This window comes from Melitaea cinxia, chromosome 14, assembly GCF_905220565.1.
Source record: "Melitaea cinxia chromosome 14, ilMelCinx1.1, whole genome shotgun sequence".
NCBI classification, from domain to species: domain Eukaryota; kingdom Metazoa; phylum Arthropoda; class Insecta; order Lepidoptera; family Nymphalidae; genus Melitaea; species Melitaea cinxia.
Genome location: NC_059407.1, coordinates 13,958,591 through 13,984,366, shown reverse-complemented (window position 1 = coordinate 13,984,366; position 25,776 = coordinate 13,958,591). Strand labels below are relative to the sequence as shown.

General features: G+C 34.1%; 1 protein-coding gene across 1 annotated transcript in view; it reads left to right on the top strand.

The window, feature by feature from the left end:
- LOC123659422 (zinc finger protein 774) overlaps positions 1–20,221 on the top strand; it is a 46,146-nt gene extending 25,925 nt beyond the window's left edge. Inside the window, exons 2-3 of the mRNA XM_045594638.1 lie at positions 18,056–18,994; positions 19,317–20,221. Of these exons, the coding sequence (XP_045450594.1) occupies positions 18,056–18,994; positions 19,317–20,221 (1,844 nt within the window). The remainder of the gene's footprint in view (positions 1–18,055; positions 18,995–19,316) is intronic.
- The last annotated feature ends 5,555 nt before the right edge of the window (positions 20,222–25,776 follow it).

The window sequence follows — 25,776 nt, the reverse complement described above, 5'->3', positions numbered from 1 at the left end:
ACTTGATTAAAAGTAAATACAAATGGCGGAACAATCACACTTGTATATAGTTATGTTTGTATACAATTCCATTGGAATTGATATGGGATATGGATATGATTGTTTGAAAATCTAAAACGAATCAAAAACTGTCACATGTGTTGAACCAACGAAAACAATCAGGCGACAATTTTTCATCAAAATCCATAAAATACTTTTATCGCCTGTATAAATAAAATCGTAATACGTAACAATGCATATGTTTGCACGAATATATACCATGAATGTATCAAAGAATATTTAACTTCATAATATATTATTATGGTGACTGTGTGTGCTTAAGAAAATAGATCTCTCTTTTGTCAGTGTGTGCTACTCTAAAAGTTAGACAGTCAAAACTCCTTACTGATAAACGCGCCAAATCTTTTTTTTTTAACTTTCAAATAATCATGAAAGCTTTTCGACCAATGATGAGATAGATTAACATTCACCAGACTATTTACTGCAACCACCCAATATACTTCAAAGGCAATAATGTAACCTATTCCACCAATGTTGGTATAAAAAATCTCGCATAAATTCTTTTCAAAGTGCGCATATTATTTTTTTGATGCACCCCATCGCAGACTGATATTGGATAAGCTATCGTAAATGTTTCGATCCATTTTCCGTTTACAAATTAAACACACCCCGTTTGTACATAACCAGCCTCCCCACGTTTGTATGTACCTGACATATGTATGTGAGGAGCATGATTTATATACGCCATACACATTTGGCATAATTGAAAAATGGCCGAGTGAGTTAATGGCGCAGCATCGTCGGACAAAGCAAATAGCGTTTTTCGTTACGGCCTGTCGTATGAATATGGATGTTACCTCTTCAATAAATTTGTCGCTCGCCGTAATGATAATGCGTCCGAATTAAAAATATTATACGCTACGGGATAAATGGAGTTTCTATTATCTGTGCCTGCTCTGGGTTTTAAAATTTATGCATTTGCTTTTAATAGAGTATCTACTTCTTTTTTAATTAAAAAAAAAATTATGACATATCAGCCTATTATACCTATATGATTAGTCTAAAATTGTAAATCAATATTAACAATTGAGTAAAATATTTATGTATGTGTATTTTAATATTATTACAAGTAAACGCATTAACGAGCGTCTTAAAAAATACGTGAGGCGGTTCACACGATGATTGCTGTCAAACTGTCAGAACTGACAGCTGACGACGTATTTAATTCTAAAGTTAAAATGTTTATAATGTATTAACGTCCAGTGTAATAACTCTCTAACTCCAAGAAAATTAAGGATAAAATTACTTAAACTTGTAAATAATAGTTTTTACCCAAATACCACCATTATATATGTTGTAGTCATTTTGAGCTTCTATTTAGGCACTATTGCAAGCGATATATGATCACGATACACTATGAAATTTTAAAGCAATGTAACATGACATTTTTCAATACTTATAGTAATCAGTACATTTCTCAAGTAACTTTAAGTTATTTAATATATTTAAAAAAATGTTATATATGTATATAATATATGTACACGCATAATTCCGAATAACTGCACAAAATTGGATAATTCTGTTTTTTTTTTTTTCTCTTACTATCAGTACAAATATTCTATATCATAAAATTTAAAAATCAACATTGACCCAAAAAAGAAATGGCGGGGTGAAATAACTTTAAGGTAAAGAGACAATTCAAGTCCGTGACAGATAAAACGCACTGCGAATAGTGCACGAGTGACACAATATTAGTGACATTGTTTCAGAACTCGAGTTTGCATCCTGAAAACGAAAGTTACAAGTGCTTACTGTTCGAGGCGGAGCTACTTTCGTTTTTATAACACGATTTACTGATTATTTATTATTTATTTTTTTATTTATGTAGATTTATCCTGTAGGTATCTGCGTACTAGTTATTTAAATGAAAGGAGCACTTTATTTCTCAAGTCAATTTACAATCATCTACTTAGTGAGTATGCAAGTATATAATTACCTATCTATTATGTTATGTATTTGTATGTATTTATGTGTGTATGTATGTATGTGTGTATGTATATATATATATATATGTATATGTATGTATGTATAAATGTAAGGTATGTATATATATGTATGATATGTCTGTGTGTATGTATTTATACTTATAAGTTTGTAATACATTACAGTTATTCAACTATTTTCTCAATATTGTTATTTCTTGCACTGTGTCCCCCGCTATATGACACTCTCTCTCATGACCATTGGTTGACTGGAAGAGATCTCTTCTCCACAAGTCCACCTTTGCCATCAACTATATATGTAATTTTCTGTATATTCTGTTCTTAAGTGCAATAAAGTATATAATAAATTAATTGTCATACTAACCTTTCTGTTATAAAAAATAAGACTCTTTAAAGATTTTATTTTATTTCATTTTTATATTTTCATTATTTGTAAGATCTTGTAAAAAAAATATTATTAGGAAAATAATAATTTAGTTACACAATTCATATTTAAGAGATCGCTAGCATACCTTCATCCTTACCATATAAAAATACGTTACATTAAAAGTATAAAACAAAATTGTAGCACCGAGAGCTTCAGGAAGTGATGGCGTGTCTCAAACTTCTGAAACGCGCGCTTTCAGGGTTCATTCACCCGTCCAGACATCTTACAACTTATGCCTGTACATCGACACGTGCCTTATTTCAACAACAATAAAGCCCATAATTCAACAAATAAACTGTAACAAAATTCAACACCAGTACACACTTCATTCATTTCTTTCTTACCTAAACAAAGGTGGTAAGGTTCATTTTCAAGTAACATTCGTTTGGCGTGAAGGAAATCGCCTCGGTTTTCTTTTGACGGATCTTTTGAAAATACTGAATGTATATTCGTAAAAGAAAGAAAATATTCGAACCCCATTGTTTTAATTGTAACGGGTGGTAAAACGAGGAATGCAACGTAGACGACAGATTAAGAGTGGCTGTTTTTTTTAACTTTTTTTAACCTAAACAATGCTATTCCCGCCACGCGGAGCACCTGAAAATAATGAAAAATTTCATAGATATACAATACTCGTTATGTTTTGGATGTTCTGTTTTGTCTCTTTGAATTAAGTATAATTAAATTTGTACCAAAAAGTATATACAATGAGAAGTCAACAATGATTCTTATTTTGGGCCTCTTATGCTATTATTATGTTATGAAAATGTATTTCTTTTTCCTATTTTTTCGAAACAATACAATACTAACGTAAATAAAATTATCCACAAAAAATCTTGGATCTTAGTTATACATTTAAAATTTATATATGTGCCAAAACCAAAAGAAATGAACCTTCCATTTAAAATATTCGCAATATTATATAGAAATAAATCACGGTAGGTACATGATAAGATAGAGACGATGATAAGCTTGAAAACTAATTAAAAATAATTAATATTATCTAAACAAACGTCATCATTATAAAATACGTCAAATAACCTATCTCCAAGGGCATAAATCTTTCGTAACAACGTTCGACCACCCTTCTCTTACAAGCACATAATTGATCCTTGTGTCCTAACCGATGCACGGAGGCTCGCGTGCGAGGCGCCAAACGAATTCGTTCGTTGATCCCGCCATATTTATTTTTTTTACTTTTTAATTTATTGCCGGTTAGGACATGCAATGGCACCGCGGAGTACCTAAGTTCACTCTGCAATGCAGTTTGTCTGTAAATCCGGTCTGTACGTTCCAAATCTACGAGCTACTTACATTTGTACTGATTAACTGTTTCCTACGAGCGCCTTTTTGTGTGTAATTTATTTAATTGAAATTTAAACTGCGGTCTACACTATTTAGAATATGAATAAACTGCATATACACTATACTGTGATAAAATAATACAGATTATTTTAAGTTGTTTCGGAGAGTGATTATATACCGCTGAAATAAATTTTAATATTCAAAAATTTCAAGTCTAAAGACTACTTTAATATACTCAATTCTGTTCTAAATTTGAAATTTTCAACAGACAACATTAAAATATTCAATTTCATAGGCCACTATAGTTGACAGTAACCTAAATTAGTCTTGTTCCGTCAAATAAGTCAAGCGCATAAAAAAAACTTGTAGGCATTGTGACCAGCGAATCTTCAGCACGCTTCGTCAGCGCGTCCCGTGCATAATCTGTTAAAAATAGAGGCCCTTGTCTCTGCTCGAGAGCCGTTGTCTCCGCCACCACATGTTGACATACACTCCAGTGCATTGTAACTCGTATTTCGAGCACCATAAGAACCAACGTACGAGCTCCGCTAAGGCTAAAGGCTTTTTTTATTTCAGTCTCAATGATACTTTATTATACAGCCATGATAACTAATACAATGATGCAGCGAATTTTTCATGTTAAGAATTTTTCCATATTGTCATAATTCCAATGGACACGTGAAGTTGGTATAAGTACCTTATCTTGTTGAGGGTGCTCTAAATATCAAAATTGAAATAATTATGCAATTTCTTTACAAAGTTGACGCTATTATATTTTCTAGTACCTATTCGTCAACAATAATGTTAAGTAGAACATAATTTAATTTTTCTCTTGCATTACTACGCTGATATTGATCAAATACTACGTGGACTCGTTCGTTATACATACAAAATTATTATTTAGAATATTGTAATATCAATCACCTAATATTTATGTCAATGTAAATCTAAGAAAAAAAAATATGTAGCTATTATTTTAATGTCGTATCAACGTAAATTTAACAAAAACAAATACTATTAATAACATATTTATGGAGCAATAAGAATACAACTTATATATACTTTAAAAATACTTAAACCGAAACAAAAAAGGTACATTGACTAATTGGCATTTATTTCGACTTAAAAATAATTCAATCCACGATGTGAAATATAAGAGATAAACCAACGAATGCTATGGTGCGTTCTTGTCATAATTAGCTGGAAATAAACCTGTCCCTCTCGACGCACTCGCCTCATGCACGTCCTCTCGCACCTCATAACGTCTAATTATATACTAAAAAGAACTAGCTTTCAAATAATAATAATATAAGTAATTATGACATTTATTTATCATTACATTTAATTTTTAGATGATGAACCACCTAGTTACTAACTATCTATTAAGTACTAGAGGATGTGGCGACGAAATCAGACGACGGTGCGCCATCACCAGGTCTGCTGTGGAAAGGCTGGGAAAGATTTGGGTAGACAGGACAAAACTTGGTCTCTGAGACTGCAGAATCCCCGTAAAATCGACGCATTAGAGATGTGGTGCTAGAGACGCCTCCTAAATAAATAATAAATAAATAAATATCTTATAACATAAGACACACGGTCGTCTGTTTCTATGGTAAGCAACTTAATGCTTGTGTTACAGGTAACAGCCGAGTGTTATAATTATTTTTTTGTATAAATATACATTGAAATAATACATATATAAATACTAATATTACACCCAGACTCAGGCGGGAATCGAACCCGCAACTCGTGGAACAGAAAGCAGGGTCACTACAAACTGCGCCAACGGGCTAGTCAAAGTCTAGTCCTAAAGATCCCGTGGGGGCGTTTCGCACCAACGTATCCACCCTCAGTGAACTTCGTATTAAAAACAGACTCTCAGCAACTGTACAACTACGAATACTGAAGTTCTTTGGTCACATCTCTAGAAATGATAACTCGATGGAGAGACTGGCGGTTTAATGGAAGGCATGAGAGCACGCACACGAACTACTGAGTTCACCATGGTCCAGGTCCAGTGCACTCGCGACGCCCCTAACAGACAAAAATGGAAGCACATCGCCAGGAGAGCTACCCTCGCAAATGTTATCGACCCACCAAATACCCACCATGTGCCTCATCAGCGCAAACACGACGTTTCATTCAATATTTCTTTACTTTTATTATTTTTGTCGTAGCACTCCAAATTTTTTAAATATATCTATTATGATTCCCAATATACAGCCCTTTTACAGACAAACAGACTAATGAGAAAGAATAGAGAGAGTAGCTCTTATTATAAGAAAGAAAAAATTAATTATTTATGTATTTTATCACAAAAAAACAATTTCTTACTAACTTTAAGTTTTAACCACAAAATAAATAAGTCAACGAGATGAAACCAAATCTCAATCGTACAAATAATGGACAATGGGACCACAGTGATCCAAAGTCCATTATTTTAATACTAACAAAAATAATGTGATCTTGATACCCATTCAATGTAAATATGGCTTTGTTTCAAAAAACTCCAAACTTGAGAATAAGCCTTACTTCTGGCATAGTGTAGTTTTAAGCAATGAAAATTTTTTTGGCATCGCTCCAGTACTTTTGAAGTTTACTTGTTACAAATAAACTGACATGATCTTTTTATAGTGGAATTGAATGAGTACATAGAAACATGTAATCGCTATATTTAAAATGGTAGAAAATCAAAACTGTACATTTAATATTTTTTTAAAGAATACTTGGGGTGTCATCTCCAATCGATACCAAAGGCAAAAATATAGTTTTCAGAATTTTTGTCTGTTTGTCTGTATGTATGTCCGAGATAAACTCAAAAAGTATACCAAAGGCAAAAATATAGTTTTCAGAATTTTTGTCTGTTTGTCTGTATGTATGTCCGAGATAAACTCAAAAAGTACTGCATGGATTTACTTTAAATTTGTCACGAATATTATTAAGAAGTCGGGTCAAGATATAGACTACATATTATCACGCTATCACCTACGGGGAACGAGCAGATAACCTTTATTTCTTCAACGCATTCTGTAACAACGTGTAATCCTAACGACGCATATTTGAATGTTGTTGTTATTACGTATGTTAATAACCATGCTATAAGCTAGCTTTACACTATAAAATCACGCAATATAAGTAACTTAGGCCGATAAACATAGTTAAATGAATATAAGTAGTACCAAGACAATTTTAAAGCAGCGCCATCTATGAGATTTCAAAAACATCATCTTCAATCCCTTTTTGGATATAAATAATTTAAATTTGATCATGTTGGCGAAGTTAATAGTTGTTTTTAATATGTAATATGGAGTAACTTAGGCTACTATTAATTTAAAAATGTATTTATTTTAGAACTCTGGGAACTGAACAATAACTTTTTTGTTAAATTCCACGCGAATTAAGTCGCGAGCACAGCTAGTTTACATAATAAATACATAAAAAAATATATTTATCAAATAAAATGGTAAAATTTATTTATTTCAGGCACCAACCATATAAAGTATTTATATTTCTTTACAGACTAATAATAACATAACAGAATGTTATACAAAGTACGTCTACACTTAATGACATTTCATTGTTTGTAGGTTTAGGACAGGATAGGTTTTTGAAACGTAAGGGTAGATTGTCAAAATAATGTTACAGGTATTAAATATTATTACGCTAAAATATTACACATCTATAACTATACAAATAAATAAAATTGGAGTGTCTGATTGTAATATTAAAATAATAGCTTTTTAACCGACTTTAAAAAAGAAAGAGGTTACTCACTTCAACCGTATATATATTATGTATGTTCGAGGATAACTTCGTCGTTTATGAACAGATTTTGATGCTTCTTTTTTTTGGAAAGGGGATATCCCTAGTTTGGTACCATGATAAGAAAACCAGGATCTGATGATGGATCCCAGAGAAATCGAGAGAAACCCTTGAAAATCCCCATACTTTTTACTGGGTGTACCGATTTTGATGATTTTTAATTTAATCGATGAGCCGATGTTTATCATGTGGTCACATTTAAATTTCATCGAGATCTGATTACAACTTTTGGAGTAATCTTTAATATTGCGTATTTAATTGACTATTTTTTCGTCTACCTACGTTGTATTACTTGTCGATGTAATTGAAGTCGGTTTTTTTCGTTTGCCAGCAAACACAATTATTAGTAAATGCATATGGATGTGTACACGGTACAAAATAACATTACATTACATACATGTACCAAAATATTATTTTTATTTTTGTCTGTCTGTCTGTCTGTTTGTTCCGGCTGATCTCTGAAACGGCTGGCCGATTTTGACTTGGCTTTTACTGACCGATAGCTGATGTAATAAGGAGTAACACAGGGTACTTTTATTTTAGAAATTTATTTATTTTGTAACTCTGCGAACTGAACAATAATTATTTTTAAATTCCACGTGGACGAAGTCGCGGGCACAGCTAATAATATTCAATAATATTACAGTTTAATACTTGATCTTACACCTGTTATTGAGATACTGTTCTAATTCGACAGTATTAATGATTGGTTGCATTATTCTTTATGTATGTTTCAATAATATATAGAAATATGTTTGTAAAAAATAGCCAGTGTTTATAAAGACACAACGATATTTATATACAAAAAAAGTGTGTGTGTACTTATACACTTAACACGTAAAAAGTTATACTTCATTGGCTAGCTAACTTCACGTTACTAATTTCTTCTTTGTTGCCTAGCTAACAGGGTGTCGAATTTTTCGTGACGGTGTGCGCGCGCATCGTAAAAATTTACCCTCATATTTTTTTCCTAACGCGCTAAAATAAATATAACTTCAAAAACACACAGTTGGTTTAGTTCCATTAAAAGTACATTGGCTGTAAAACCTATTCCAACTAGTGAAAAATTAAATACTATATCACGAATCAGCCCATAATATCCCACTGCTGGACACAGACCCATTTTCCATGTAGTAGAAGGGTTGGAGGATAAATACCATATATATATATATATATATATATATATATATATATATATATATATATATGTATAGTACGGAAGAATAAATCTACTTTCCCCATAAACAAAGTTTACTCAAATTTAATGTATTGGTACAACATCACACACGTGTATCTGTTAAGCAAAGGCTTTCGTCCTGTTAACGAACTTGTATTCAATAAACAAAAAATATATATTAAATTAATACAATCAAACACAAACTCGATAGAAGCTGTCGGTAAGATAAATCATTAAAAAATATTGGACAGACATTCCAATGCTAATAACCAAATTATCCTTCCAAGAATGACCGTTACTGAGTCAGCGCTTTGTCCTAACTCGATCTGATAGGAAAGAACATACAGACCTTGAAAATGTTGGTTTCGTTCACTTTGAGTTGAACCTTTTAAGTAGAGTCGCTCAAACTTCAAAGTTTATTTATGAATTTTTATTACATGCTTTATTTTGTATTGTATTTCTATTTTGAATGAAACAGTATTTATAACACAATGATGTCTGTAATCAAAAACATATCCTTATATTATAGATATTTTTTTATACTAATAAATGGAGAGTCGGTTTTTTTTTTTTGTCATACTGCGAAAACTACTGAACCGATCGGAATAATACTTATACCATGAGATGCAACGTGAAACACGTTAGAGAAGGTTTTAATGTACAACATGTTGGCCATCACTGATCGTGTAAAAATATAAACGGACAGAGATCGCAAGAAGGTATAATAAAAGCGTCATAATATAATACTTGTTATATATTGTGTATGTCATCAAGCATATAGGAGTATAACATATATAAAAAATAAGTACAAAGATAAACAGCTTAATTTCGTGATAAAATAACAATAACAAATTTAAGCATGTTGTTATATAATAGAAACGTATCTCGAGCGATTTCGACAAACGCTTCATCAACTGAAGCTTAAATTTCGTGAAAATGCGTTTTTATGTTAACTACTGAAGGTGACCATTTTTTACCATTTAGGTAAGGTAAACGATAATCTGTCGTATACGGAATGAGTGCTATTATGAATATGTTACATAAAGTGTAATGATTTAAAAATTATAGCGATATATTATAATAATAATAAAGCTTTATATATTCCTTACACATAGTTAACATTAATTCTAAGCTTAACTGAGGTAGGGCACAGCAGGAATTTCCTGCTCAAAATCTGCAGCAGCCCGACTTTGTAGTACCTCGACCTTACAGAAGATCACAGCTAAATAATACTGTTTTCAAGCAGTATTGTGTTTCTGTTGGTGAGTAAGGTGATCAGAGCTCCTGGGAAGGGGGATTGGGTCGGCAACGCGCTTGCGAGAGAGAGAGATAGCTCTTCCTGACAGGCCTGCGGGCCTGTCCGGGTACGGGCTTTTAGGCATAAGCCTCTCCACCCGGGCTGTCATCACCGAGGGACTACGCCCTCGGGATCTGTGTTTTGACCCGATGGGTCAGGGCCATACCTACTTCTAAAGTAGGCTATGGCCTGTTAGAAGCTGAGGTCGGCAAGTCTAGTCTGGTTGGAGTTCGAGGGGACACCACACAACGCGCTTGCGATGCTTCTGGTGTTGCAGGCGTCTACAAGCTACGGTAATCGCTTACCATCAGGTAAGCCGTACGCTTGTTTGCCGATATATATGATATAAAAAAAGCATTATTTGTAGTGTTAGTATTATACTTATTCCAGTTTGTTAGTGTATGTTATTAAAATGCGTTAACGCGTTTTGTTCTAAGGACCGCTTTGGCAGTAAAAGCCTCCTCCATTTCCTTCCAGTTCGCTCTGTTTCTTGCCAGTCTGCTCCAGGTACACCGTGGCAACTATTTCATCACTCCATCTTTTGAATGTCCTTCCTTTCCGTCTTTTCTTGTGAATAGGGTACCAATTATCGATATATTATGCGTCTATAAAACAAACAGATAAAAATTGACATTAAAATGTATATTATTATTATATATTATTGTTATTATTCAAAAGATCAAAATGATTGGAAATAAGATTGCATTAGCTGTAGCATTAATTAAGGTTCAAATAATATCTAATATAATATATTATAAAATTTTCGTGTCGCGGTGTTTGTAGTTAAACTCCTCCGAAACGGCTTGACCGATTCTCATGAAATTTTGTGTGCATATTGGGTAGGTCTGAGCATCGAACAACATCTATTTTTCATCCCCCTAAACGTTAAGGGTAGTCCACCCCAAAAAAATTTTTTTTAATTTTTAGATACATTATTTATTATTTATTTTTTTATGATACAACATTAAAAATTCATACAACCCAAAATTTTCAACCCTCTACGATCAACCCCTATTTTTAAATAGCGTTTAGCGGCCAGACAGCGTTTGCCGAGTCAGCTAGTGATAATATATTTTCCAAATATGTATCAGCTACCACCTGTCATCTATAACACATCTATAAAGCTTATTTTATATACAAATTCCTTCAATTAATCTTACTAACAATTTTTATCATGTGTTTGTATTGACAAGCAAGATCGATGGCTTAAAGTGGCCTCTGTATTTTAACTACGTTTTTATTTTAATTAACGTTTGAGACTATCACTGAGACTTATCCTAGAAAGGAAAACTTCTAAAATAAATTTGCAAAAGATATTTTTATAGTGGACACTTTATTGAAAGTAAATAAAATTAGCAATATTCATTTTAAAAAAAAACTTTTGCTACATAATAGTACTATGGAAACTTTACTTTGTCATAGTAATGTTTATTTTCAAAATTTAGCATATCTGCTTACAGAATAGTACCTACAAAAAAATGTTTGAAAATTATCATCAGTAGTTATCTATGTTACCTTTATCTATACATGATTGTAACTGTCATGACATAGTTATTTCAGTAAACTAGTTATCACCACATTATAATAAATATTCATAGAAAATTAATTTGTAATCGAACTGCAGTCATGACATCAACGGTGCCACTGGAGAGTCCTAGAGGACATTAGCATTTGTCGAGGGGCGTCGCGGACGGAAATAGCCGGGCGCGTCACCGATGCATCGTTTGCTTTATGCCCAGTTATTGCAAGCCTCTCGGTTTAATTGCACCCAAACGCCATTTCGAAGATTTGTGCGACGTCACATTTGGCGCGAAACATGACAAATCACCTGTCACCCGCGCACAGACTATACACGCCCAATGCTTTTTTATAGATCCTATAACGCTGTCCGAAAAATTGCCGCGTATATTGAACGCTTTTAATTAGCATGTGTTAAATTGCTTTTCCGTGTCGCAGTACGATTTAGGGCGCTCGGAGGCCGGTCCATTTATTTCAGGAATAACAAAGTGCATCCATGTAACATCGGCTGTATTAAACTTTTATTGCCTTCAGTGCCATTCTTTAGTCGTTGCGAGTGCGAACACGCCGTTAATTACGCCCAAAACCATTTAAAAGGATTTATTATATTTATTTTTAAAATGCGGTACTGCGCCTATGGAAAATTATTTTCTCATTTATATACTTTAAACAAAAGCCTTAGACTGGACTTTACTTACTTATTTTTTCGTTAACCAAAAGTGACATAGTCTAACATTATGAAACAGTAATAAATTTGAATATTATATTCCATAACATTCTCTGTCCATAACAAATATCATAAAATGTTTAGATACATCGTAAATCAGGCGCACACATGAACCAACGCCCACGGAGCAAGACAACTTCACTTTCAGTTCAAAAGTGCGCACAGTCCGTCCGTGTCAACTAATTTTAATAGCCTTGATTTGTTGTTTTTTTCTACCGTTTCATGTTTACTCTCGTTTATTCGCCACGATCTCAGGGCTGCGTGCGAAGTGCATTGCCCCGTACCGAAATAAATTGTCGCGACGCGACGCAGTGTCGTGCGGCGAGCTGCGTGCGTACAACCGCTACCGATCTTGATCAGATGACGATTTAGGGATGTGTCACTAAGGCATATTCGGACATTATTCTATGTTACAGATAACTTAATACAATTAGTGTCTATTCTACCAATCGGTATCCGACAGTAAAAAGTTTTTGGTACATTATTCTTTTTTTTACCATCGAATTCTACTATATTTATACGATATTTCTTTTCTCATATATTTATCTTTAAGTTTCAGTTTATTAATTGAAGATAAACAGGTCCTACTGGCCTATTCTACCTCTCGAGTTCAAAGTCTATTTGTATCGTCATCCGTCAAATAGCGTTACCCACAACTGGTAAATCAGGCACAAAAAACATTCTCAACTATATTTTTATTTTTATATTGTTATTTTTATCATGTACAACTATTTTGGTCTATGTCAATATTATAAAGAGAAAAGATAAACTAAAAAAAAACTGCTAGACCGATTTTAAACATTATTTCATCAGTAGAATGCTTAGTTATATTTTAACAAGAGGAAATCGAATAACTATTATATGTATTTAAATAAAGGAGGGCGAAACGGTGTACGGAAAATCAGTACCTAAAGAATTCATTGCCATATGTAATACATGCTCACGTGTTCCTGCAAAAAGAACCTGTCACTTTCGCTACACCACGCCGTGTATAATGTACAGAGCTGGTTTTATTCGCACTGATACATTTACACTCAAGGTAACACAGCGATGTAACGTACTACTTTTTATTTCACTGTAATTGTACGCACGGCACTTCACAAGTATCCACTTTTTATGCGTTGTTGACACTTGACTTTTTACAAAACGTCTTCATTTCATTCAACGATTCGTTTACGCACATCTCAGTGCATTCGTTTTGGTTTTTGAATGAAACATTTCGTTGATATTCATTTAACAAGACATCTATAATTCTAAAGATTAACTTGAACATTGCCGGCTCGTGAGATGTATGGCATTGGACATCTTTTACATTTATATTTGATACACGTTAAAAACAATATATTATGAATTTTAATTCAAATGTTTTGCGTTCTTTACCTGAATTATATTTTTATAGTAATTAAAATTTGATTACAAAATATTATCACTAAAAACTATGCAAAAAAATGCACAAAAGTGGCTATTATTGACAAATTTTGTATAATTAATTGTTAAAGCAATGTCATATAATATTATCCCTCATTAAACAACACAAACTACACAATACAAGAAGACATGTCGAAGAATTCCTGCTGCTGCTACTCGGAGCGTGAGTCAGCACGTTCGAGCATCCTGCTCTTATTGTCGATCTGTAAGTTAATAAGTTTTATGAATCACCAGCTAAAATACTCACTGTTAACAACGTATATTGGCAAACTGTTAGAAGTTTATACATTCAAACTAGCTAAACAGGCAATCTTCGAATCGCCATTTTTTTTTTTTTTTTTGTAAATTTATCGATTTTTTTTATTTATTTTTTAATATAAATATATTAAAATAATTGGAAGACGTTATTATAGATTACTATTAATTAATCATAAATAAATGAATATTAGTTTTTTATACAAATACTAGTTAACCCGGAGAACATCGAACCGCCAAGTTATTTTCGTTACGATTTTGTTTAAATTTCATAAAAATAACAAACATAAAAAAGTATTATCCAACTTAATGCAGTTCTTCGGAAGTTATGCGTTTACATAATTATATTACAGCAACTTATTTTTATTTATATGCTACGTAAAGACACGTAATCATTTTGGTTTAAAATATATTTTAAGCTTGTAAGTGCATTTTATTTAAATGTAATTACGATATACCACCTGCACTTTTTTGTATATAAATTATACTAATTTAAAGATTGTGTAGAAGACTCGCTACTAATCGATAAGATCGTCTTTGTACATTACTATTTTTATTTGAAACTTTTTATTATCGACATCAATTTCCTAAAAGCTGTGTACAATAAAGCTGTCTAATTACAACTAACGAAAAAGTATGTATTAGTAACTTACGTATGTATTTATAGATTTAACGTTCATATATTTTTTTTATTATTTAACTTTATTACTTAGTTACGTATGTTTATAGATTTAGCGTTCATAATTTTTTGAAATCCAAATCTGTCTTTATAATTCGCTTTCTATAGGTATTTCCTTATCTTATTTCAATTAATAATCGTGACAAGAGATCTTTTGTTAAATTGAAAGACAAACATTTATAATGTACAAAAATAACATTGAAAAGAAAAAAATTCATTAAAATTAACCACAACTCATCAAATTCCAATAATCACTTCAACCTTCGTTGGATGTAATCAAAAATAATTGTCCAAAAACCAGTGGAAAAACCACAAAAACTCGTGTAGATTATGTTATTTCACCCGTTCGATTCTCGATCTCGCAAATATTAAAAAACTATTACATACGTCGATTTTGAATCGTATATCTTCAATGTTAAGAGTTTGTGTAAAATTTTCGGTGGCTAAGAATCACTTTGTTATGTTTAATCCAGTGAACAGTCGTTCTCCGGGTGACGGGTTCGACCATCCGTGAACCTAAGTATAGTCCGCATGTAAGTTACAAAACTATATTATTGAAGAATGATTGCAACTTTTCATGTTATCTTATATTTTACAAAGGATTAACCACACTACATTGTATACATTTAAATGAAAGTAAAAATGTGTAAAATTATCTTTAGATGGAATTTAAAAGCATTTAACTTATATTCGAGAAGCTATTTTTTTTTATTTAATCGAAAATAAATGATTTTTCATTTAAGAAAATTAATAAGGGATCTCCTCTTTATTTACTTTCATATGAATTTAAATTAATTGACTTTGAAACATAAAGATTTTATATAATTTAACAGTGAGTGTTCACACAATAGGATCGCTTTTTGCTGTCTCTACGTCGTAGTAGGATCAAACACAGGAAAGGGCGGATCGTCTCAGACCAGTTTGGGCCGCAGCTCCACGGCCCACCAGATCACCTCTCGTACCACATTCATGTAGTTTTTATGCCAATTACAAATATTTTAATCACTCGGAATTACTTTTAAAAAGATCAATAGAGAATTTTTCAATCATAATTTATCAAGATTAGATATTACAATGTATGTAGGAGAAAATTGTAGTTCCCGATACAAAATACATGTTTATGTTTATAAATATTTAAGAAACAGTGTAAAAGTGTACACGCCTCCTGCAGGATGTCAGACGTCACAAATGAAAACGAAATCTTCGTTCACATCTTTAATATAAAATAAAATAAAAAACCACCTCCAACGCAAACGAGTTACGACCGAGGAAAGGGGTGCTTCATTCCCATAGCATTCTACGTCATTCGAACGCTATAATTTAAAAAGACAAAAAAAATCTTAATTCGAAGTGACACCCCACATGTGCAGCCATCCGGCCGAAGACACCAAGATTTAAACCCGTACTACACGTCATTAAAACGTGGCTGTCAAGTGAAGAAATCATTTGGTCGCTCTCTCGTTTCCTCCGGTATTATTTATCTGAGAGATTATAAACAGATGTTATTCGACTATAAATCTTTGTCTCATGGCATATGAAAAGATGTATGTAATGTACTCGAGAAAGAGCTTTCTGCGTCAGTTTCGCTATCTCCATAAATATTGCGAACGTAAACTTTGAGAACTACAATCCGTCGACACTAAAAATGTCTACACCGAGAAAGCTAACCCGATAATTAATTAACTAATATTTATAGACAGTTAGACAGTAGTAAATTCCAACAATAAACATTTACTCGATGGACACTGGTAGCATATTATTAATTAGTTCCTTTATTCTTATTTGCAACTTACACATTTTTAAACAATATTAGATTATCAAGAAATAATTTATAAGTATGATTAAAATAAAGTCCTCGAATTTAATATTAAATGTAATACATTATTAATACTAACAAACTTATTTATAATATAATCATAACAATATATTATTATATTATTAATACAGAAAGAAAGGGTGTAATAGAGCAACAAAAGTAATTAGATATTTTATACACCAAAAGAGTTAGGTCACGATCATCTCAAATCGAGATATCGACAAATCGATCGTGCCCGAGATATAAGTCTATAGGATGTTATCTCGTTTGCCCATCCGGAGAGTCATTAACGGTCAAGATGGATGGAGAGGTTCCCTAAGATGCAACATCGTATGTTAGCGTGTTAAAAATGTTTTATTTTTAATGCGATGGTATTTAATTATAATTAATTACGTTGGTTGTGATTTAACGAGTCGGTGGTATTATCGATTCAAATTGAATATCAATGCAAGGATTATTGGATTACCAATAACTTACGTTGCTTGCATACGAGCGAAAATTAAAATTTAAAAAGAGAAACGAAATAAAAATGACTAGTCATACGGTACAAACTATTTTGTTAGAAAAATAAAACCAATTGTCAAAGATTTTGTATGTAATAATAGGCAAAAATTGTTATTTTTGTATAATAATTATTACCCTGAATTTATTTTGTTGTAATAAAAATAGATGTATAACGTAAAAAATGCTAATCATTAGTTCATACAACACAGTTAATACACAAATCATCTTATATATTAATACTTTTTAGAAAAATCCTCACAATTACTCCACAAATTATATATCATTTTATAGATAATTGCTTGCTCTACCGGCATCCACAACAAAAAAAAAAATATCGCTTTTGTTTTTGTAAATTAATTAATTACTAAAATTAATATATGACGATGATATTATATTTATTTAGTGCGAATTATTCGTACGGGTATCGCTAGTAATTTAAAATTGTGTAAGTCGGTGTAACTTGTCTAAAGTATTAAAACTATAAAATGATAATAACCAAGCTGTGTGTACATTATTTAGTTCTCGTGCCAATTGCATTTTCCTTTGGTAAATGAAAACATTCGTATTTCCGCGCGTTTTTATATAATTTCAATCTATTGGGAAAGTAAATCATTAGAAATCTAACTTGTTTTACAAAAGTTTCTTTCATTTGTCGCGCTTCTTATTTATTCAACGTTTTTCAATCGTTTTATAAAAATAATGGAAATAAATTTTCACATTAATAATTTAATAAATATGCTTTTCTGTAAGTAGATTATATCAAATAATAGTCATCTATTGAAAACTAGCCTATGTACTAAATTCACTGTTTCATAGATACCATAAACGATGTAACCATCAAAAATGTCTCACCCACGGTGGAATGTGACATTTTATTAAATTCTTATTTGGCAGCGGTGTTGTAGCCGCGCGGCACGCGACGTCGCGACTGCTGCACGCTACACCTTGCGAAGACTCACCGATTTATACCGACATTCTTTTGATTTAATACGTCTTTTACATTCACCTAACTTCAACATTGAATATTCTTTTATAGCTATTTATTTATAAGGCATGATATAATCGCATAGCTTGATAAACTATTTCGTTCTTTGCAGATACGACAGCACCCTACGTACTATATAAAGATGGAGTGGAACGCGCTCCGCCTGGTACGCAATGGGGTGGTGCTGTTTTGGACGGAGGATACCAGGCCATGCAGCACCAGAGTCCTGGAGGACCCTCACCACAACCCGAGCCACAACTCGCCTCTCCGGCTCCCTCGCCCTATCCTCCAGCACCACCGCCTCCAGATCCATCAGCAGACGAGGCCGCTCAGCAACTAGCCCAGCAGCAAGCTCAACAACAGGTTCAACAACAACAAGCTCAGCAACAACAGACGTCGCCAGAACATTTGCAAGTTGATCAACAGCTGCAAAATCAAGCACAGCCTACAGCACAAGATCATCTCGATAGAACTCCTTGCTTTGTTCCACAATCGGACTTACAACAACAATATGCCACGCCTTACTTTAAAGAGACGAGACCGGCTAGTCACATGCTTGGAACTGGTGGATTTCCATTACATTACTTAAAACAAAACGGTGGAGTACTTTCACTAGAGGGTCCGCTAGATCAATACACGACGCCAGACTTACGACACTTACCAGATATTGTGCAACCCGAGCCACCTAAGCCTCGGAAACATAATCCCAACTCAGAGCTCCGCCTTTTCAAGTGCCTGACTTGTGGCAAGGACTTCAAGCAAAAATCTACGTTGCTCCAGCACGAGCGGATCCACACGGACTCGAGGCCGTACGGGTGCCCGGAGTGCGGCAAGCGGTTTCGCCAGCAGTCCCACCTGACCCAGCACCTGCGCATCCACGCGAACGAGAAACCGTACGCGTGCGTGTACTGCCCGCGCTCGTTCCGGCAGCGCGCCATCCTCAACCAGCACCTGCGCATCCATTCCGGTGAGAAGCCATATACGTGCGGCGAGTGCGGCAAACATTTCCGCCAGAAGGCCATCCTGAACCAGCACGTCCGCACACACCAAGGCGAGCGCTATTCACAGATATATGCCCCGCCCCGGTCCCCGCGCGCGTCGCCCGCACTGACCCGACGCGCTCGCGTCACTGCCGGCGCCGCCTGCGATCCCCGCCGCCCCCCACCCGTTCGATTCGGTCTCGCATCCATTGGCCTTCCTATCAGTCAAATTCTCGGTCCCCTCGTCGCCCGCTTAGCAGAGGGCGCTCGCGAGACGCGGAACCGATCGCCGGACGCTCCCGTAACCGTCCTCAGTTCGATTAACCCACTCGTCGATAATACTTTTGTGGACGAATCGGACTAGTAACTGATCAAAATATTCAATTTTTCCAGACGTTTCACCGCACCTAATCTTCAAGAACGGGTCGACGCCGACGTTATGGCCCCAAGATGTCCCGTTTCCGCCGGATGAGAACAAGGAGGAGGTGCAGTCGACGTTTGGAGATACGGATGGGCAGAATGGTGAACAGCGTGGATCATGCTTTTCGCCAGGTGATACAGCACAGTATCCTGCTTACTTCAAAGATACTAAAGGGCTCAATCATGCCGTCTTCGGGTCCAGTCTATCACTACAGTATCTGAAGGGCGGAAAGCTACCAGATGTTCTAGGTGGTAGAGCGATGCCTCTGTACGTGCGTTGCCCAATTTGTCAGAAGGAGTTCAAGCAGAAGTCGACGTTGTTGCAACACGGTTGCATACATATAGAATCACGACCATATCCGTGTCCCGAGTGCGGTAAGCGTTTCCGTCAACAATCACATTTAACGCAACATCTGCGCATCCACACAAACGAAAAGCCGTACGGCTGCGTATATTGCCCTCGATTTTTCCGGCAACGGACAATTCTGAACCAACATCTTCGCATACACACAGGCGAGAAACCGTACAAATGTACACAGTGCGGAAAAGATTTTAGGCAAAAGGCGATACTAGATCAACATACGCGCACTCATCAGGGCGATAGACCATTCTGCTGCCCGATGCCGAACTGCCGGCGAAGATTCGCAACCGAACCGGAGGTGAAGAAGCATATAGATAACCACATGAATCCTCACGCAGCGAAGGCGCGAAGGGCGGACGCTAAGACGCCAAGGCCTTTGCCCCCAGCTGCGGTGGTGAAGCCGGAGCTCTACTTCCCGCAGTGTTACGCGCCACCGTTCCAGCAATTCCCGACGAGTGAGTTCAAACCGGTGGTTACTGGTTCAGGCCCGGGCCCGGCATGCCTGCCCGCGCAGTGACCCGCACCCCCGCGGTGGCCGCCCCCGCCCCCGCAACACACCCCCCACCCCGACCTCTACATCGCCGACCGCCTCTACAACTAGACGTCTCATGGCAACACTTAAGGCAATTCGTGTCCACCACGCGATAAAGTAAGGTCGAAGACAACTAAGTATACGACTCGCACGTGCGAGCTTACGAAAGTGAAATATAATCGGATCGCTGTAAAACACGCTTCGATCTGTAAATAACCAATATCTTTATACTCTGTGGAAGGTCTGTCGCGAATGTACAGTTAAAGAGTATGCACACCATAAATAGTGTTACCGTTCAAAAAAGCGAGTATAGATAGCGTTTTTGCCCCGTAATATTTAAGTTACCACGTAAGAGTTAGGTTTCTCGGTGATTCTTCTGTCGATACGGTCGAAGTGTCCGTCGATATCTGAGCGGATCGAACTAGAGATTAGATTTAAAAAGTCTTCGTTGAAATATAAAGAAATAAGATTTGCTCTTTTACCACATTACAACAGGTATTTCGCGATGAATGCTTTCGGTACATCGTTGTGCCTATTTGTAATAAATATATGTATACATATTTTTTAGATATTACGTTAACTTTATTTAGGAATGTTTAGGATAAAAAATCTGGCAGAGGTGTGAAATTGTATAAATGATGCTCAAAATTTCTTTTAAGTTTTACTAATCTAGTTAAAAGACTTTTCGCTAATATTAGAGTCAAAACTAAACAAATTTACTAGCAGAGAAATGTTTGAAATAACTACAGCTAAGAAGCAAGAATACGAACCAAAAACATAGGTTACCTTTTGCCTTCAATACACTATTGTTTGTTAGTACTTACAAAATGTTCTGTTACTTTTAATGGATACATTTGCTATTAAGGTAGATGAATTTAAATGTACGTATCGCGTCACATTGTAGGTGCCAAATAATCTAATTTTTGAATTATTTTCCATCAGCATATATAAATAGGCCTAGTTTAGGTTGTTACCAGTTTTTTCAACGATATGACAATTTGAGATGCATTTACGTGGAAGAGGAAAGGGTCAGACTGAGAAAGGACTGTGATAGCTAAGATAAGTTAGGCGTCTATGTCGCTCTTAGCATGTAATTCGTGTATGTGGCGAAACGTGATTGTGAATCCCTTTTGAGTCGCATGGATGTTTTTGTTACTTTTCGTTTTGTAATCTTTTCAAATTTGTATCGACTCAAAATCGCCGTAACTTTTTATTCCTCGATTATTCGAAATTTTGAATTTATTTAAGACCGACCGCGCATCCGCGCCGGTGCGGGCTCGACTGATTCGATGAAGTAATCACAAGAGTGAGATTAGCGAATTTTACCACTTAGGTAATGAGTGTGATGTCGAAATATGCTTTGATGTTGGCTTCGGAGGGATGGTATGCCAGAGGAAAGTTTTACTTAATTTTAGCTTAGACTATCGTCTTTCGAATTACCAAGCAATTCGACCATTCATCGCGAAATAAACTTAATATTTAAGAAAAATAAAGATAATTATATATGAATTTGTAAAGCCGTCGAAGTATCCTGGTAGCGAACGAGGCCTCGGTCATGTCGTCCACAATAGATACAGTTATACATGCTCAACGTTTATTTCTCAAAGATGACAGTATAATATGATAAGTTTTGGTCGAAGGGGTGATATATGTAATATATCAGCTTTGTTATGATAGAGTCGCTGTTAAGCGCTCTTCTCGAGTCGCAGCGACTATAAACTGTGATAAGCTATCAGGATATTTCAGCGGAACATTTAACGTTTTATCATCTCTGTTTGTATCTATAGACGACTTATATAGCTTATTTTATGATATTATTGTGATGGTTTCGTTTTCCTACCGCATAAGGAATGTTACGTATTAACTAGTAGTGTAATATAGTGCAAGTGGGATTATTGGAGTCACACTCGGAAATAAAAAAAATATGATTTGTCACTCATCATAGTGATTACAGCAATATTATTTTAAGTGGATTATGTGAATTAAATTCTTGACAAATTATCGCATTGGACAGTTATGAGAAATTTAATGCTATTCAGTTTTGAATACTAACTTTTTGGTACGTATTCATCTTTATAACATTAGTATTGATTTGTTTGCTTAATTATTATATAACCGAAGTGGTATTGTTTTAATTTAAATATGATTTTATTAAGAATAAAATTTTAAAATCTTGTTAAAGACGATTTAATTATTGTGCTAGTTATTTTAAAAAGTGCTTAATTTTTCCGCGTCTAGTTTTTCTAACAGACAGTTAGTCTCAAAACTGAAAAGCGAATCCGTCATATTTTAGTTTCTGATTGATTTTCCTATCAAACTTTTGGAGGTTTACAAATAAAAAAAGACACCATTCTCGAAGAAAATTTGAAACAGTTATCTTCCGTGACTAGAATTTTCCACAGCATTGAATGTGATCCTCCTAAGGGTCCGTGTACCGCTCCCGAGGCTTACACGTACAATAGTCTAGGATGAGTTCTGAAAGGTGGATTTTCTTCTCCGATTGCGTACAAATTGTATTCGACGAAGCCGTTCACCTCGGGTGTTAACGAGTTAGAAATACGTCACATTTTGCAACCAACGACAACCGCCAGCTTCTTCGAGTACATCCGCCAATTCCCTACGCGATCAGATAAAAAATGAACCATAAATATTTTAATTATACCTACCACAATACAGCAGCCTTAACAATAATAGCTATAAGTATTTTTATACAGTTTACGGTTAATATTTTTGTTATAACCATCGGGAGCGGCGCTCGGGGCCGTAGCAAGTTTGAATACAAACATACAATACAGTGCCATAGCCGTGAAATAACCTCAAATTTATACTTATTAGATTTTTATACCGATACAAATGGATTTAATTTTTAAATATAAACAAAAGTGATTAAGTATACAGAGATTAAAGATGATATTTTATACATTTATTACAAACAATATTATTAAAGGTAATTGTGGAATAGACTTAAATTATAGGGTCGTATTGCAACGTGCTAAGTACCTAAGTATCTTGAAAAAACAGGTTTTTAATAAGTTACGAGAGACGCGAGTGGTGGAAAATTGATGTGAACCGTATAACAAAAATGGTCAATTTTTCAAAACTTTTCATGTGTGTCTCATAAAATAGGGTACGTTGGTTTTAATGGTTCTAGCGACGTTAATTTTTCAGCGTGGTTATTGTAAATACATATCACAAAACAGGCAGTGTTGCAAGCTCAAATATACTTATTCTGGTTTTGATTTAATTACCAATGACATGTTATTTTGTCAAATTTAAACAAAGTTCGTAAACCAGAATGTGTATTTAAAACTTAAAGCCACATCTTTTATGAAATTTTTTAATTCAAACTGTTTTGTTAAATGCTCACTGTTTCGTTACGTTTTGCTCAATTACTCTTGTATGTATACCTACCGTTATTTGCCTTAGTTTGTATGACATTTATGTATCATTAATTATTTTGTATCATACATGTTAGAGAGCACGGTTTTGCTTTTCTTATATTACTACTTGTTAAGAGCTTGAGTTATTCCTGTCAGTGACAGTCTTATTCTGTAGCGAAATCAGTAATCGTATTTTATAGATATCGTTTAGTAACAGGATCATAACGATATTGGCAGTTGATGTCAGACAAAGACTGCTCTCAAGAATATAAAATTTGCTGTGTTGTATTTACGTATCTGCCGTCCGACTTTGTTTGTCGAATGTTCATTTTTGATTTGCTTTAAAATTAGCTTATATAATATGCTACAGCCGATTCCACTGACGTTTAGTTAAATTCGTATCATGTTCCTAGCCTTAAAATACGTAATATTTATAACTTTAATCGCCTACTTAAAGAAAAGTTTAAGTTTAAATACGGCGATTCTGCTATATCTTATTTTCATGGTTTTCTGTTTCTTAAAGAGGAATCAAATTCCATTAATTATCCATATATACCTTTTTATGCTTATAAAACGTAGTATTTTGAAAACTTTTCGAAACTTAACGCAGCTTAACGTTTAAATATAATCGAGTGATACCCATTTATTTCTATACTTATTTTAAGTTGTTAAACAATTAAAAGGAGAGAATAAGATTGCACTGTGAAAATATACTTTGCATAAATACTTATTATATTATCAAGAGAGCGTCAATTGTATTAAATACAATGTTTAAGTAAAAATAACCAGTGCTAAGCTTAATTTAGTTAAGAATATATGTCTTGGAACACATTAGTAGCGAGATGTTATTTTCAAACTAGTCGGCTACCATCATTTTAATAATATTCATTAATTAAAAATAAGGATCAATCATAAAATTAAATAAAATTCAAATATAATTTCGAGTGAAGTTGAATATTTTCATTCAAAACATAATTATGAAGTAAGGCAAAATGGTGGCCGGCTAGTTAGATTTCCTTCGAAATAATAAAATGCATTTATTAGTGATCTCAGGCATTGAAAATCTATTACTGTAAGATTTGGCAAATGTAAAATTAAGAATTTCTTCTGACATTTTTCTTATTGTTCATTTTTAAAGAGTATAAAATTTATTTTATGATATGGCTGCTAATATACCTTAATGTATGTCCTGATACAACCGAAAAACAATGTTAAGCATGCTCTTGTAAGCACAACAGTCTAACAATTTAAGGATTGGTGTTAAATGAATGTTTGTTCTTATTTATATTTTTATCTGCATATAGAAATTTTATATTCATTTATTATATTCGAATCGATACAATGTTTCATTCACAATCACTATATGTATATAAATTTTTGCATGCAGATACAAAAAATAAAGGTCAACATCATAATCAGCAATATCAAATATTATATAGCATAAGGATTAGTTTGTACCCTTTCATCAAGAGAATGTATTTTGCGAGTTTGGGTATATCAACATGGCGGGATATTTTAAATTAAGTACATTTTATCACGTGGTGATCGATGATCGAATCGAATGTAATTTTAATTATCAACGATGTAACATACTGTCGACCAACCACGCGTTGTGAAATATGTGGAATGTATTATTTTGATAGTTGGCTACGAATTATTTAATCGTCTTCCATTTTTAAAATAATTTTATGTAGTAGGTATAGCGTTTTATAATCTGTTTCGCTTGTTTATCGGTTACACTTTCAACTTCCGATTATACGCATCGCATAGTTTTAAAAGGAATTATTCCGGATTAGTGCAATACACGTTTATTTCAACGTTATTTTGTGTATTAAAAATACTTATATAATAATTTGCGTAGATGTAAATGTAGGTCCGCGAATAATTGGTAGCCAACAGGACGGCCTATAGTTATCAGCTCAGGTGCGACCTGCGTCATGCTACACTGCCACACTCGCCAACCGCTGTCACATACATATATTATTAAAAATAATTAATTTTTATCACAATAGAGACTTGTTGAAACAGTTCCACGATAAAATAAGAGTTGTTGAATTTTTTATAAAAGATAAAACATATTAGATATATGATCTTGTAGTCTGGATTGAGTTTTTTTAACAGATTTTATTAGATTCGACATTCGAGAGATGCGTCGCCTAT